Below are 15,835 nucleotides of genomic sequence, written 5' to 3'. Positions count from 1 at the left end.
CTATCCAATACAAGGTGATTTCTTTTTTTACAAGTTATTTTGTAAAAATCCAATAAAAGGCTTTTTATTCCACAATGAGTTTGTCCTCTCTAGGGTTAGTGTTACACATCTGTCTCTTACTAGGCTTTCTTTGTGAGTGCTGATAAATATTCCTCTGGGCTATAAAGTACCATAATATTTACTGTAGTTGCTTGTGGGCCTTTGACTCAACATTCAGTAAAGACTTGTTCAAGTTTGCATTCCCCTGTCTGGAACCTTGTGCCCAAGTACTACTCTGTGGCACTGAAAAAGAGAAATCATAATATGAACACAGGGATAAAACGTTACTGGCTGACTGTAGTGTGGTTGAACACCAAGGCTTGTGTCCTTTCTGAAGGAGGTGTGCACTTGATCCTTGTAGTAACTGCTAAAATTGGGCATAATTCCATTATGAGTTCTTTTCTCTGGGTCTTTGAGAACAGGAATTAAGGCATTGCTTTTTAATGCCTCTAGGACTGCTGAAGGAGGGCTGGCGTCAGCATCAATCCTGTGGTTTGTTACAAGTTACCTTTTCAGTCCTGCCCCTCTAACCTGTGTAAAAATCTTTAGGTAGCAGAGTGAAAAGTGCTGTAGGTTTGCAGGCTTGTTACGTGTTAGCAATTATAGTCAGCATGTTATATCAGCCTGTAACAAAATTGTATCGCCTACAGAGATAAAAAAGACAAGGGAACCACTCAATCCTTAACTTTTTTTACTCTTTTTAACAATTTAAATAGCAACTGGGTCTGAGTCCATTCAGGAACAGTGACCTAGTGGTGCACACACCTAAGATTGGCTCTATCCAGAGTCCTCTTCCACAAGTGCCCAGAAAGCAATGCCCAGGAGAACAACAAGAACAGGATGAATGTAGATGATGCTTCCTCCCCTAATACTCTTCCAATCTCTGTTTTAAACATAAAGCACTTCCAGATCCATATGCAAGTTCTACACCACACCAGCTCTGAGTGGCTTTCTCATCTGAGAACTCATCCATGCAAAAAAACTTCTGGCACCCACATGTTTTAGTGGAGAAGTTCCACAGATTTTTTTCTCCAAGCACGTTAAGAACCACCTTTTTTTTTTTTTTTTTCTTCAGTTCAAGCTTCTTTCCATCTCCCCATATTTATTCCTAGTTCTTCTATTAGGCAGGAAGGTGAACAGCCTACCTCCATCAGCCTTTTAGTACAGTTCATAGCTGAGCACACTCTGTAGCATTCAATGCACACACATTAATCTAGCAGAGAGTAACTTCAAGTTATTTGCCTTACCTTTGATCAGCAGCCTGGCCTTGGCTTGGTCTGTTGTGTCCCTCACATGAGGGCACAGCACATCACAGTTCTTCAGAGACAGCTGAACCTCAGATTTATACACTGCGGTAATGCCTTGTTTTGCCCTCTAGTGTGTGGCTTTAACACCTTGCCTAAAGGTACCATGGGAAAAGAAGAGCAAGAAAAAAACCCTCACAAGTATCTCAAAGAAAAAGAGCGCAGCACAGCTTGGCTGAATGGCCAACTAAACTCCTGCAGGTTTGTAAAGCTACCCCTCGGAAATCCTCCTTTATATCCAGGTTGGTTCCCCCCCAGCCAAGAGTAATTGATGGTAATTAAATTGTTCCTAGAGAAAAAAAAAGTGAATTGTCACTTTCTGTAAGTAATGGCTGCAGCTGCAGCACTTGAAATTGATTTCACCCAGCTTTTCTTCTTTAAACAATTCTGCTCTAATTTGTTTTTATTTCTGTGGCAACAGCTAGGTGTGTTTAAATGGTAGCTGCTTCTCCCCTTGGCCTTTTGTCATTCCTTTACAAGACAGTTGTGTTATGTGCCACCTTTTGTGTTATTTTACTCTGTTGCTGCAATTAGCTTTCACTTGTGAGACTTTTTGAGGGGCAAGAAACCACCACATTACAATGAGGCTGCTCTGGAATAAACTGTTACAGCATTCTAAAATGCTCTTCAGCATGCCACACAGCTAAAAACAGTAAAGTGTTACTAAAACAGAACTACAAACCACTACCTGGAGTGCCAAATGTATAGGAATACTTTATTGGATGGGGAGGTTGGGAAGTACAGGCTGACAGCATCTCTTGGAAACCTTTTATAATTAAGAAAATAATTTAGAACATAAATAAAGTTTATATATATCAGATAGTAACTTCAACGTACATAACATTTCACTACATCACATGAAAGGTACACAAATGCATGCCACCACCTTTGCTGAGTGCTAATCCTCTCAGCTGAACTTACTTCCATCCTGTGTGAAGTTCATGATCTGCTGATAACCTGTGGTGGATAAACTCTACACCCTGGTCTCTGCTGTAGTGGGTGAGCTGTGCTAGTGATAAGAGCAGCCTGAGGAGAGCACATAGCCACAGTTTCTCCCCTTTGAGTTATTAAACTGAGGCTTTCTTCTCAATTAAGGGCTTAGAGTGGTTCATTCATCCATAAAAAAATATTTTTTTAGAATTGCAGGAGCCTGATTTCCACAGCTGAATATGCTTACGGTCACTGTAGTAAGTATCAGAGATAATTTAATGTACACTAGAGAGTGAACACTTAACTTGTACATGCTGCTTCTAAGTGGTCTTGAACATTAAACTCCTTTGGCTTTCTGTGGGCCTATTATATAGACATTTTCTAAATCATCAGGTTTGTTTTATGGAAAAATAAAATGTATCTGGCCAGTACGACTTGCGTGTACTCACTTAATTTCAGTCCTGGGAAAACAATCAAAATACTTATACAGTAATGGGCTAATTCCCATAACAATGAGCAGGGCTGATGAGATGGCTGGATAATCTATCCCTGGTGACTACTACAGTCATTAATTCAGTTTTCTTAGAGCCTGCCTGATAGGTGGAGCTCTGACACTGGTATTTTTTTCCCTCAATTCTCTCTCTAGGCTAGAGGATGACAAATAAGGGATTATTTTCAATTAGTGGGGTGTAATATAGAGTGGGAATGTGCAGTGCAATAAATTCTTCTCTTGGATGCTTTTTAGCTTAACACACCATCTCCGGTGTAAGTATGTACACACATGGTTTTAATCAGAAAAAAGTACAACGCAGAGAAAGCCCAATGTAATAAAACCCCTGATAATTATTTTTCTTCCCCTCAGGCCACAAAGCCTTAAGGTCAGGTAAATCTGTATTCCTGTTTTTATAGCTAAGCCTATCCAAACCAAACTTTGAGGCACATAACAACTTAGCAAGGATTACCTTTGATAACAAGCATTAACAAAGCCTCTTCTACTTGACAATCATTCAAGGCAGTCAAATGTTGGGCTGAGACAGAGCACCCAGCAGGAGCAGCATGACACCTCTGTCCTGGTGAGCTCACACTGCCTCAATTAATGACAGCAAAATCCTTCCCGTGCTACAGCTGCTGACACTGAGCTTTGCAACCTCTCTCCATGTACAACACACATACATTTAGTCATTAACTTGTACCACAGAGGCAAGAAAGGCACAGCGCAGGGAAGCTGCAGCTACCTGTGAAATTCGGGAAGCGTTTCTAGTTGAACAATGTGTGATAGATTCCTTGCAAAGACCTCCAAATCTTTAAACAGACACTCTAGGATTTAGTTTCCAACCTTACACACTAAACTTGGGTCTTCCACAAGCATAGTACTTAAAATACTTACAAAAAGCAAAACCAACATCCATATCTGTACATGGAAAAGCTTTACCGGCATTCGTGGTGCTCCTTGATAATAGAACTAAAGGTGTTCTGGTGTAAACTGGTCTTCACTCTTTTTTCCCTTTGTCTTCTGTTGCAAAACCAAACTCTCACAACTTCTTTCTCAAGATTGAGCCCCTCAGCCATCCTCACGATTTCCTGAGAAGAAGGCTTACTTTGTTCTCCAAAGTGCCTCTCCAGGGCTTCTTTGGCAGCGATACTGGAGAAAGGGATAAAATTTCACCTTTAAAAAACTTTTCTGCACATTCAGGCTTCCACCACTAGGTTTAAGAGAAAGATCAAGTAACAGCACTGAAAGCAGTGACTTGGTTTGTTTCATCTTTTTCTACGTAAAGGAAACCCAAAGCACTGAAAGTATTCTGTAGTTCTCTGCTGACACGAGCAGTGTGACATTGTACAGAATTTCAGCATGGGGTGATTAAAAGGCAAAAATAGCATCAAGTTCGGTGCAATTTCAGTGTTAATTATGAGATATTTAATGCCTCTTGATATTATCTAGGAGATACAGCTACTAACTAGTCATGAGTGGGTCACAGTAATCGGAGCAAGCCTGACCACCCTTCTACCCCAGCAAATGCACATCAGTGGAGTTACCTGGTTGTATCAAATCATTTGGGTTTACAAAGAGGAAGAGCTCCATCACTTAGTTATAGAGACAGCACTAGAGTATTCCTAGAAATCACAGGGATTATGGCCAGCTGTTTTAGCCATCATCATATTTTCCAAATGTCTGCCCTAATCTGTTCCTCAGAGTCAGCAGCGACCAAAGTTGAGTAGTTCACCAAACAGAATAGTTTAATACTGTTATTTTTCTTATTTTCAGATAGAATTTGCTTCCAGTTTCTGTTACATGTTCTCAAAAAACACATCTGCGACATGCTCGTGTGTCACCGGGAGGCATTGTCTCAGCAGTAGCTGTAAATTTCTTTGGACACAAGAGGGCACTTCATGCTTTATTCTGGAAGTTAGGCTCAGGTATTTCCACTACAGGAATGCACACGGTATCGAGTTCTAGTTACTTCATCTGTTGGTCTTTAATTTACAGGTCAATTTTGCAATATTTACTAATATTTAACAAAACTGCCTAATTAATAGCATGGTGTTCTGCACATACAGAACTATAAGAAACATCGCTGCTTTTGACTAACAACTTCTTAGGTTTTGAGCAAAGTATGAAATAAAATACTTTCCACAAATTCAAATTTAGTAGTTTTTACTATGGTCTAACTTAATTTAGTTCATGAGATTTTTCTTATACCATTAATTTGTCTTCAAATATTCATTAAGAGTGGTTAAGAGTAAGGCTAGAGTTCAGATAAAAATCTCCCTGATTCATTTCAGGTCTTTAAACTGAGGTGCTGTATACCTTCAAAGGAGTAATTAGTATTTTCTTACTACACAGGATTTTGTCCTGAACTTCTCAATTATCCGTGCTCTTGCAACCTGCCCTGCTTGTTATTCCCCCTGCAGCGGGGTTAGATGTAAAAATGCATAATATAAGGTCTGATTTTATCAATAGGTCTTAAAAACCAAAGCCCACACTGCTGGAGGAACAGTCTCCAGTGGGTTCCTCTGGCCAGGGGCACAGAAATGCTCGCAGCTCCCAGCTCTTGTGGAGGCCATGCTCCATGGAATGGGGAAGGTCTTGGCACTGCCACTCGAGTCCTCACTGGCCTGTAGAGAAGCTGGAAGGAGAAAGTGGCCTCTCAAGAGTAAAGCTTCATCTCTTGTGAGGTGCTGAGATGAGCTGTGAAACATTTTCCATCCCCAACTCACTCCTAACCAAGAAGCATCCCTTCAGAGGAATCTTTAATTTCAGAGAGATGCCTTTGAAGTTCTCTTCCAGCCCAAACCATCTATGATCCCGTGACTCAAAGAAACAAGTCTCAAGTTGAGTGTGAGCAGGGAAGGTACAGGTTGTGGCTGTGGGACAAGAGAGCAGCCTACATCTCCATGAGGTGGCACTGCACAGCGGGGATGACCCATGTTCCAGGAACAGACTGCAAGGCGTAGGGCCCAACAGCTCCAGGGTCCTCTCCAGACACAAATTCCCTTCCTGGAGAAGAAAACTACAGCTTCTTACAGGCCCCTGAGTGAATACAACTTTACCAAAGGATACAGGAATCTGGGATATCTAAAGGAGAAGGAACTCCACACTCTCATTTTGACTTTCTGGTAATTTTTTTTATAATATGTTTTGCCAGCCTACTTAATTTCCATATGGAGCTGAGGCTAGAGAGGTGGTAGATGATGGCCACCAGAGTTGTGAGAAACAAAGGAAGATGTTTCTAGAACAACTCTGTTTTTTTCCCTTTAGTTCATTAAAGTGTTTCTTTGGAATGTCAAAGAATTCAGTGACAGGGATGCAACAGGACATACAAAAGCTTTCCCTCAAACTAACTGGACCTCAGTTCTCTGGCAAATTTATATGGCTTTTTTAATCTATATGTTTATTTATTACACCAAAATAATGCAATTTATTTTGGTGTAATGTAGAATCTCCCAAAATGGAAATAAGGGTGCTCTGATAACTTACTCACTACAGATATAATAAAATTTTGACAGAATTAGAAATAAATGTTCATATCAAAGTGTGTTGTTGAAAAAAAATAGTATCTTTGGAATGAATTTGGGGTCTGGAGGGTTATGCTGTTATTTTTCAGTAGAATGTTTCCAAATATTGAAACTTTTAGAAGCCTGAGATGTAGACATTCATTAATAGAAAATAGCACTTCAATTTTGACAGATGGAAAAGAAGCATCTTAGCCAAAATCGTTTCTAACCTATAATAACCTAAATATTTATTACCTTATGGTGGTTCTGCGCTTCCTCTTCCGCTCATTCACTCCAACCTTTTCATTGTACAAAGCTGTATTAAAAAAAAACCCAAACAAACAATAAAAAAACCCAAATAAACAACAAAACCTGGCAGTTACATTCCACAGGGACTGGAAAACATGCACAATTATTTCCAGAAAAATAGTCACTGTCTTTGAGGGAAGGAGAAAGCACAACAGAAAATGCTGCTGAATCAAACGAGCATCACACACAAGATCTATCCATTCTTAGGATGGTAGGTCATTGTTTTACCTCCAACTATAAATGGTTATAGGCAGAAATAGTCAGAAGCAAGAGTCCTTTGCTAGTAAAAAAATCTCCGTCTGCTAAGTAGGCTGTCCTGCGGATCCTACTCTGTCTACAGGATTGGAACTGGCTTGCTGGGATGGGACCGGAAGAAATTTCTTCCAGCAGACCAACTGATGTTTCTGCTGCTGTGAACATTCCATATATTTTAGATTTCCTCTCCTTGCTCATTCAAAAAAAGGATAACTGTACTTCAATACAAGCATGTCTCAGCATTTAAAGCTGGTAAAACCAAACCTTTACTCTGTGGAAGACACATACTAGCCCTAAAACATTTATATAGGATTCTGCCTGAAGTGTAAATCAATACTTAGCCGATTTTAATCCTCTACCTCCCACTTGTTCTGCTTCCTCCAGCCACTTGGACAGGATGGATTTCAGTTTGCACGCGTTCTTGAAGCTCAGCTGCAAGTTCTCAAACCGGCAAATCGTCGTCTGGCTGAACTCAGAGCCGTGCACAGCAGCCAGCGCTTCTCCAACGTTGGTTTGTGTATAACCTGGCAAAAACAAACAGGAAACAGCAACTTTGAAGCTTTCTAGGAAGGGTTACTTTCCTTGAGATGCTCAGCCCAGATATGGACAGTGTGTGCTGCAGTGCCTTCAGGCTGAGCTTCCTGCAGAGGTCTCTGTGGCCAGCTGAGCTCACCTCAGAGCCGTGTTCAGTCTCCTGGTGGTTTTTGTGGAGTGTTACACTGATTGAGTGGCATTTCATACTTCAAGATTAGGGATTTGAGAAGGATCCAGACACCACATGTCTTTCTGTAGATGGTGCAACAGCAATGAGCTCATCCCTAGAGGCACTGCTGGTCTCCTGTTATTTGTTGCAACAACTGAGCTGAAGTCACCAGAGAAATGCTGCAGTTTCCATGCAGACTCTGACTTTGCATCAGCAGCTCCCTGTTCAGTGCTCTGAATGGGGATCTGTCATGGCTGGGTGTTGGGGAAGATGAAACAGGAAAGCCTTATAAATATGATTGCCTGACAAAAGATTTTGGGAATATGAAAACTACAGGCAACATCGAAATGAAAGCCCCTTTTGAAATACCAAATCTTAGTTACTGAACAACTGGAAAACAATGGTATGGCCGACTGAAGGTAATCCCCTCTTGATTGAACAATACCCTCTGCTTGCAAGCAGGTCCAAGGGTCAGAGCAGACCCTACTAGCTCAGCAGAAGGGGTCCAAAGAGTAGTTTTTAGAAGTTAAGATGTAACACTCTATGGTAATTATAGGCTGTATGTAAATGCTATAGGATTTGTATCTTGTATTAGATTGGTTAGTGACAATTAGAATATTCAGTACAGAAGATGATTTATTGTATTGTAACCAGGACTTCACCATTCCATCCTATTCTCATCACTTCTTCTTCACTCTCATTCCTCTCGCTCTCTCTCTCTCTTACCCGCTTACTCTCTTGCTCTCTTGGGCCTGCTCAGAGCTGCCAGCTGCAGCTCTAAGCAGTGCCCCTGTACCCACGCCCTTTGCAATAAACCGCATGTTCCAAGATCTGACTTCAGAGATCTCTCGTCACCGTCTGTCCTCGCCGTCTTGTCTACGCCCGGTCCAGACTGAACCCCCCAAAGCTCCTACAGCTGGGGGGCTGGATCCTCATCCTCTTTTTCTGCTTTGGTGCCAGGACAAGGCAGCATCTCTTTAGATGCTGAATGTCCCATAAGGCACCTTTTAACCTCCTTTTTGATCGCACTAACCCTGTGTTTCTCAGTCTCAGACCCACAACTCTGCTCTCCCTTTTAAAGCTCAAACTCGGATTATTTTTCCTGTGCATATTGCATTTCTCTCATTCTACAGGATCCATGTTGTTTGCTTGCAACAAAGGAAGTTTTGCTCCCTCAAAAATTCAGGATGAAGATGCAGCGATTTACTATGTGCAGCCTGGCAAATGCTTTCCATCGGTGTGGCTGACATCTAATACAGGATATACAGGAAAAAATAGTTTGCAAATATTTTTTAAACCCTAATTTATTTCAGTTTAGACTGCAAATGGAACACACTGGCTTTCTAGCTGTTGGGATAGCACACACATACCCCAAATAATCTCACCATTTTTTTAGATCTATAAAATAAAAGGATTCCCTATAATTCTGATGCAATGTTATATGTGACAATGTCAAGAAAGGCATGGCTCAGCCTGCCTTTGTCCTCAGCAGTTATGTCACAGCAACAAAGATACCAATTGCTGCCCAACTGTGACTTGGCACAAAAAAATAAACCAGAAAGATAAGTTTCCTACTAGTGTGAAGGATTTCCCATGGATGTCACCCATTGTGTAGTGAAATGGCAGCACACCATCAGAGGAATCACTCCATGGGGAAGAGGATGGGTAGGAGAGGTTAGAGCCTGTCCTGCCCTAAGTTGCAGATAATTTGGAGCTGTGCAAAATGTTGCACCTGACACTGAATGTAATTTATCAAACAGCAATCATTTTCTCTACATTTAAGACAAATAGTTTAAGGGCAGGAAATTTTAAAGTCCCTTTCTCCAAACTAAAAGCTGAAGTTCATTAATTCCATGCAAGTCTTCTAGGAATGGAGGAAGTTTTGCAGGACAAGGCACGATTAGAGTTATAACCAGACAATGGCAGAGGCCAAACCATAAAACACTCAGAAATAATTGGGCTTCTACTGGAATCTTGCAGCCTTTTGATCATAAAGCACATACCCAACTTAATTCTCCGCAGCTTAAACTCATTGGCAAATTTCTCCAGCTCCCTGATTTCAGGGGAGTCCATGTCCACGGGCTCTTCCACAGACTTGCTCTTCCTGCGGAATTCCTGCTTGAAGTCCGTGGCAGCGGGATCGTCCGCGAGGAGGGACTGGGGCATGGGGGTGAAGCCGTGGCCCAGGGCACAGGAGCTGGCACTCAGCGCGTGCTCCGGGAATTTGTAGAGGCAAGGGGTCAGACCACCTGAACAACACCAAAGAGAAAGCTCATTGCAATGATTCTCTACTGCTACACGCTAAAAACCTCCCTTCACCACCTCATAATCCGTATTTATTCCATAACATACGTGAGAGAATCCAAGAGTTAGAATTTCCTAGGATATATTTTCTCTTTCTTGTTCCAGCACATCAACAGCCCCTTTCACCAGCCACAGCCATCCTATTACGTAGCCAATTGTGAAGCACTTAAATAAGAGACAAATGGCCTAAATTTACAGAAAGAAAAATCCAAGCTCTAAGCTGGAAATAAGTGGCACAACAAGATTGATGGATCTGTGTCATTTTGAGTCACTTAAAATTTGCCAGTCTCTGTTTTCTGGTACAAAGAATATTCCCATGTAGGTGCCATTTGATGCTCAGACAAGGTACTATCTCAGCTTAGCTGTAGCATAAAATTTCTTTGAGGAAAGTACACAGGTAAGAGCTTAAAGAAAAAAAAAAAACAGAACTCATTCAGAATGATTCCACTGATTTAAAAAGAAATTGCTCAAGGACAAAACAGAACTATCTTTCACTACCTTTTGTTCACAAATGTCAGACTTAACAAGGAGATTCAGTTAAGACTGAAGGTTGGTTTCCCCCTAAATGTTGTACATAGAGCTAAAAAGTCTCTGACCTAAAGGATGGGGAATTACTGGAGAAATATTAACATTCCTCAGTGCATCTGGAGTAAAATCAGTAAAATATCAGCCAGTAAAATCCAGGTTCTTAGGCCATCCTTCCCAATTTTCTAAACTACACAAAGCTTTGTAAAAGAACTCAGAACTTCATTAACCTCCCGCTGACTCCTCCATTTATTAGGGTTAGGTTTTTCTTCACTGCCCTGATTACTCCCATCAGTGTTGGAGGTTCTAACCCCAAAGGATTATTTTATGTACTTCACACAGGATAACCACCAAAAAAAAACCACTTCTCAGAGAACAATGAAAAATACTTTAGAAGAGGGGGACTTGCTTTGCAAGGTGCTGACACCATTTACCACGTTGGGGTGGGGCATGCTGCATGTCTGTAAGATGCGAGTCTGGGAGAGACTTGCTGAGAGCATCTCTGGAGTTGCAGGCTTGATGCCTAAAAAAAAAGGTAAGAAAAGAAGATGAAAAGAAGAAAAGAAAGGAGAAGAGTAAAAATGTATTTATTTTTTAATTAAAGAAAATGAATTTCTGAGCAATACAATTTGTTTAATACTTATTAACTTTCCCCAGGGATCTGGACAATGCCAGGAATATTTGCAAAAGACACAGGAATGCATGATGAAATAGGAGCATTTGAAAATTTGCACACCATGAAGGAAGTCTACACTCTGTCCCTATACAGATATATTAGTCTATGCTGATTTACTCCAGTATTTCCTTAATTCTTAAATGAAATAAAATTCTGAGTTTGACTTTGTATTATTTCCAAGTCCCAGTTATTTCCTGGGAGTTACGTTAATTTGGTTCATGTCATTATCCACTGACTGCTACTTATACTTGCACAGCATAAAAGTTCCTCACTCTTACTGAGCCTGGGACACGGAACAATGAGCAGGATGCTAACATGCATTCATGAGCGTAAAAATCCATGATCTGCCTGCTGAAATCAGCTATCCCTGAGGTGAGCAAAAAGGCAGGACTTTCCCAGCCTTGTAGGGAGACATAAGGTACAGAGTGATTTCACAAGAGATTGAGAGGTTTGGGGAAACTCTGGGCACTGACCCCTAATTTCCTAACCCTTCTTCTAAAGCCTTAATCCAAATCCCGTCTCCTTTAAACAATTGTCTTGGATTGGTCGCTCTAAAGGAAAACTGGCTAAAATCCACACACTAACATCTCACCCACTTGAGGGTTGGCCTCTTACCTGCCATCACCCCATAGGTGGAAGGTTGATTCCCATAGTGACAGGAGGGCACGGAGTAGTGAAGGCCTGGCCAAGGGTGTCCCAGCGTTGTCATGGCAAAGCCAGCGCACGAACGTGCACGAGTTGGGAGCAAAGAGAAAACAGATGGGACTCATAAGAATTCAAGATTCAAGACACAGCCTTTAAGTTTGAGGCAGGCAGTGCCTTCTGTGCAGTTGTAGCTTCTTCTGTGAGCATTTAACACAGGGCCACAACCATCAGGTTAAGAGGCACCTGTCAGGGAGAACTGCCACTAGGAAGAGTGGGGCATCTTCTGAGGCGGGACTAGGGACTGTCATGCTGTCTCTTGGTGCATTGCTTTTAGTATAATCTATGGGCATAACCCAGTTTACACAAACTGCAGAGCAGGGAAAGCATTGCACTGCTATGGAGGAGACCTGCTCCTCTCCTCACACATTCCACAAGCTGATTCACTCCATCTCACACAAAAACTAATTCTTTGTTCTCAGGAAATTGCCCTCCCTGTTGTGCAAACCCCACAGTGAATTAAGGCCTGGGTTCCAAAGGCAGCAGTTTGGGACATTTGCTTTGAGGCATCCAAAAGTCACAATTTTTTAAGTCCCAAGCCACAAAAAAACATTCTGAAGTGCTTTGGAAAGGCAGTACAGGAACAAGATGTTAAAATCTGGATTCTTTTAAGAAGTCAGGCCTAAATAAACATTTTCCATCACCAGCACCAACAAACACACTGTTTGTTTATCTCTGGTGTTTTCACAGGGGTATTTCAGATCTGTGCTCAGTAATAGCCAGTGCCTGAAGAATGAGACCATTTTTTTTCTGAATGCAATATGGAGATATGGCAGTCTCTCATACGTAAGTAGGAAAAAGCATGTACTGTCTCCTCTAACAACTGCAATAAAACAGAATATTAAAAATTAATGCTCATGAACATTCAGATATGTAAACCCACATTTTAAAGAACACATTCCTGTTGTTCAAAACAGTCTATTTAACTAGGGATTAGAATCTTTGGGTTTTACAACAGCAATCATAACAACAAAATGTCCTGTTTAGATACAGTTATAAAATCTACTTTGACAAACATGCTTACACTAATGTAGATGCAGTGAAATAAAGATTGTGTTAATAACGGCAATGCATGTAGAGCAATTAAACTTTTCTGTTGAGATCTAAATGTTTACTGGTTGCATTTTTCCACTATTTCATAATCCACATACTATAACTCTTATGCATGAAAGTATAATTTTTGACTCGCTAATAATGATTTAAAATTAAATAGTGAGGATGATGCTATTTAAATTAAATAATAGCAATTAAAGTGTTGAGGATACTACAGAACATCAGCTGAATGACACAGCATAGTACTCGAACAGAAGTATGCCACCTTTCTTGTGATGCAGGATTGTTACATCCATTTTTAAAACTTTTGACATTTGAAATAAGTCGTTATTCAAAATTCTTTCACCATTATATTGTGCACAAATTCTCCTCACATGAATTCAACAGAGCGGCATCATTTATTGCAATTCCTTAATCTACGTATGAAATTTGTAAATCCTGACTCGTTATAGTTACCACCCTCTGCCTCTACTTTCCCAGGGTTATTTTTTCACAGGATCATCTTCTGGATGTGATCCTGCAATTAAAATTTCCATTGAATGCAGTGGCATTTGTCCTTGGGTGGCAGCTACAAAATACCAAAACCTAAACCTTGCAGCAGGTGAGAGATGCTTTGGGCTGGCTGTCATCCTGTCCTTTCCATTACAAGTCAGATGCATCTAGAAAATACTGCTGTGATACAGACACATAAATTTGACCTCATACAAAATTTAAATTCTCCTATTCCCTGCCACTCTTGCTAACCCACAGCTCTATTAGGATATTTTGAGTCTCTTGCTTAATGTGTAAGATGATCCTGTTTTCTGTTACTGATGATCAGTTTTCACTGCTTACATGCTTTTTCTTTTCATTAAAATGCTTTATTACCAAGGCTTTTCAGGAGAAAGCTGGATTCTTGTTAAGACTCCAAATAAAATTCTAATGTTAATGCAATTTCAAATAAATAAACTATTTCTTTTTCAGTTCCTGAAGGCTATCGACAATTCCTGTATTCTAGAATCCCACCTCTGAAGTATAAATGCTGCAAGACAATTCTCTTTGTCTCAGATATTCAGTGATTAAGTAGTCCTAGTATTTAAATGCATCTAATTGGATTATATACACAAACATACAAAATTCGAAACTATTGACAAGATTTCTACTACCAGTTTTGAACATCCCACTTAAACCTTAGCCTCGATTCAGTTTGTGATATGCCTTGTGAAAAAATGTTTTTCCTTCTTTAAAACTCACCCAAGTGATATTTATACCTAAGCTCTTCTAAATAGATTTCCTATTTAAAGTAATTTATATTATTTAGAATTGTGGTTGCATAATAAACAACCTTTCAATTAATTTACATAACACGTCATTGAAGACTGCAGTTATACCAACAACAGCGTTTGAACCTGTTCAAAGTTGGTAGCATATTTGAGTCTCATCTTCTAACAAACTTAGAGAAAAATTACGTATTTAGCTAAAACACAAACAGTTGTGGGTTTTCTCATTCACTTATATGCAGAGTATTGTGAAATTGCTTTTGCTTTGGCATAGTCCCAATCATACATAACACTGATACTAAACTCTTTAAATATTGAGAACTTGACGAACTCATGTATCACCCAAAAATTACAAATGAGAGCAGGAGTATTTACAAAAAGTACCTGTAGACACAACATTGGTGGCATGGTTGGAGACCTGCAGGCACTCTGCAGCGCTGTGGTGCATTATCAGAGGCAGAGAGGGAGAAGAGTCAGAATTCAAGGGCACAAAGGTGTCTGAGGAAGCAAATGCTTGGCAGCTCATACCCTCCAAGAGGCAAGAGAGCCGCCTGTCCCGTGTTCTATCAGAGCAGATCCTGCAGGATGAATGGCACTTCGAACTCTGTTCCAGGATTTTACCTGGGTATACACACAGAGGAGGGCTCTGGAGCACAGGGAGGTCGTGTGCAGGTATTTATACCACCAGGAAATCCCTTTATCCATTTTAATGTTCTTTTCCCAGCAATATTGCTACCCTGCTACAGAGCCTCCTTCCTTCCCACACAAACACAATACGTGTCCAATTAATTGGGGGGAGGGGGAAGAAGAGGGAAACCAGAGACATGATTTGACAGGTATTTTCAATTAGGTCTTTTGTAAAGGACAATGACCAGAAAAAAAAAAATAAAAGTATCGTCTCCAAAGCCGGTGGCAACAGACAAGTAAGTTTAACACTAAGTACATTTCCACAGCCAACACCTGCCTCCAAAATCTCATCCAGGCAATTGTCTGGAAGGCAACCTGTCTGAGAGCTCAAACAGAAGTCTGCAGTAGTCAAGAACCTATAGCAAAATAATTTGCATTAACCTAATTCCCAGCAGTTGCACGGTGATCATTTGTCTTAACGTACACCAGTATAAATCAGAGGTGTGTGATATGAAGCAGCTGTATCCAGGAGGAACTTTTGGAACAGATATCTTTACATAAGCATGATGTGCTAAATGTTTATCTAAGAGGAACACTTGATAGAGTCCTTGGTGTCACTTAAAACCCATTCAGACTTCCTCCTATTAATTTATATTACTGCAGCATCTAAAGTCTTCTCCAGAAGATCTTAAGTAAAACCAGGATCTTTACTCAACGGAGGTGATTTTTCCAACATGAGACTGGAATTATTATGGAGCACTAATGAGCATATAGGTTACCCTAAAAATGATGAAAATTTCTGCAGTGCACCATAGTCACATATTCTGTGTAAATGCAATAAAGGTGGGGTGTTCATTCTTTGGGGGTTTTTTGTTTGGCTTGGTTTGGGTTTTGTTACCAGAGGTGTTTGGTCACATTTTACCTCAAGATGACAATGCTTTTTGTGTGTTTGGTATTCCAAACATGGTCAAATGTCTGAACTAGTATTTTAACACCAACTTCAGAGACATGAGATAGGAGCAATCATACTTGTTATTGCACAATTTTCCATGTGTTATTGCAGAAAACTGGTATTGCACTGAGCCACTCTGTAGAACCCTTTATATTATCTTTAAGCGTGCTTTGGGAAAGGCTGTGTCTAAGATTGTTACAA

The 15,835-nt window shown here is 40.4% G+C and overlaps 1 protein-coding gene across 4 annotated transcripts in view; it reads right to left on the bottom strand.

The window, feature by feature from the left end:
• Positions 1 to 2,037: 2,037 nt before the first annotated feature.
• The window catches only part of POU1F1 (POU class 1 homeobox 1), a 29,265-nt gene continuing 15,467 nt past the window's right edge, over positions 2,038 to 15,835 (bottom strand). For 3 of the 4 annotated variants that reach the window (XM_048295538.1, XM_048295536.1, XM_048295537.1), the window contains 6 exons: positions 11,657 to 11,722; positions 10,775 to 10,888; positions 9,540 to 9,785; positions 7,193 to 7,357; positions 6,525 to 6,585; positions 2,038 to 3,915 (listed from right to left, as the gene is read on the bottom strand). In XM_048295538.1, the coding sequence (XP_048151495.1) occupies positions 3,702 to 3,915; positions 6,525 to 6,585; positions 7,193 to 7,357; positions 9,540 to 9,785; positions 10,775 to 10,888; positions 11,657 to 11,663 (807 nt within the window). In that variant the 5' untranslated portion in view covers positions 11,664 to 11,722 and the 3' untranslated portion in view covers positions 2,038 to 3,701. Of the gene's footprint in view, positions 3,916 to 6,524; positions 6,586 to 7,192; positions 7,358 to 9,539; positions 9,786 to 10,774; positions 10,889 to 11,656; positions 11,723 to 14,439; positions 14,718 to 15,835 lie in introns of those variants that run through there. The other variant, XM_048295540.1, reaches the window with a different exon arrangement.

Source organism: Corvus hawaiiensis, chromosome 2 (genome assembly GCF_020740725.1).
Source record: "Corvus hawaiiensis isolate bCorHaw1 chromosome 2, bCorHaw1.pri.cur, whole genome shotgun sequence".
NCBI classification, from domain to species: domain Eukaryota; kingdom Metazoa; phylum Chordata; class Aves; order Passeriformes; family Corvidae; genus Corvus; species Corvus hawaiiensis.
The sequence above is the reverse complement of the archived record's forward strand: the minus strand, read 5'-3'. Positions and strand labels throughout refer to the sequence as shown.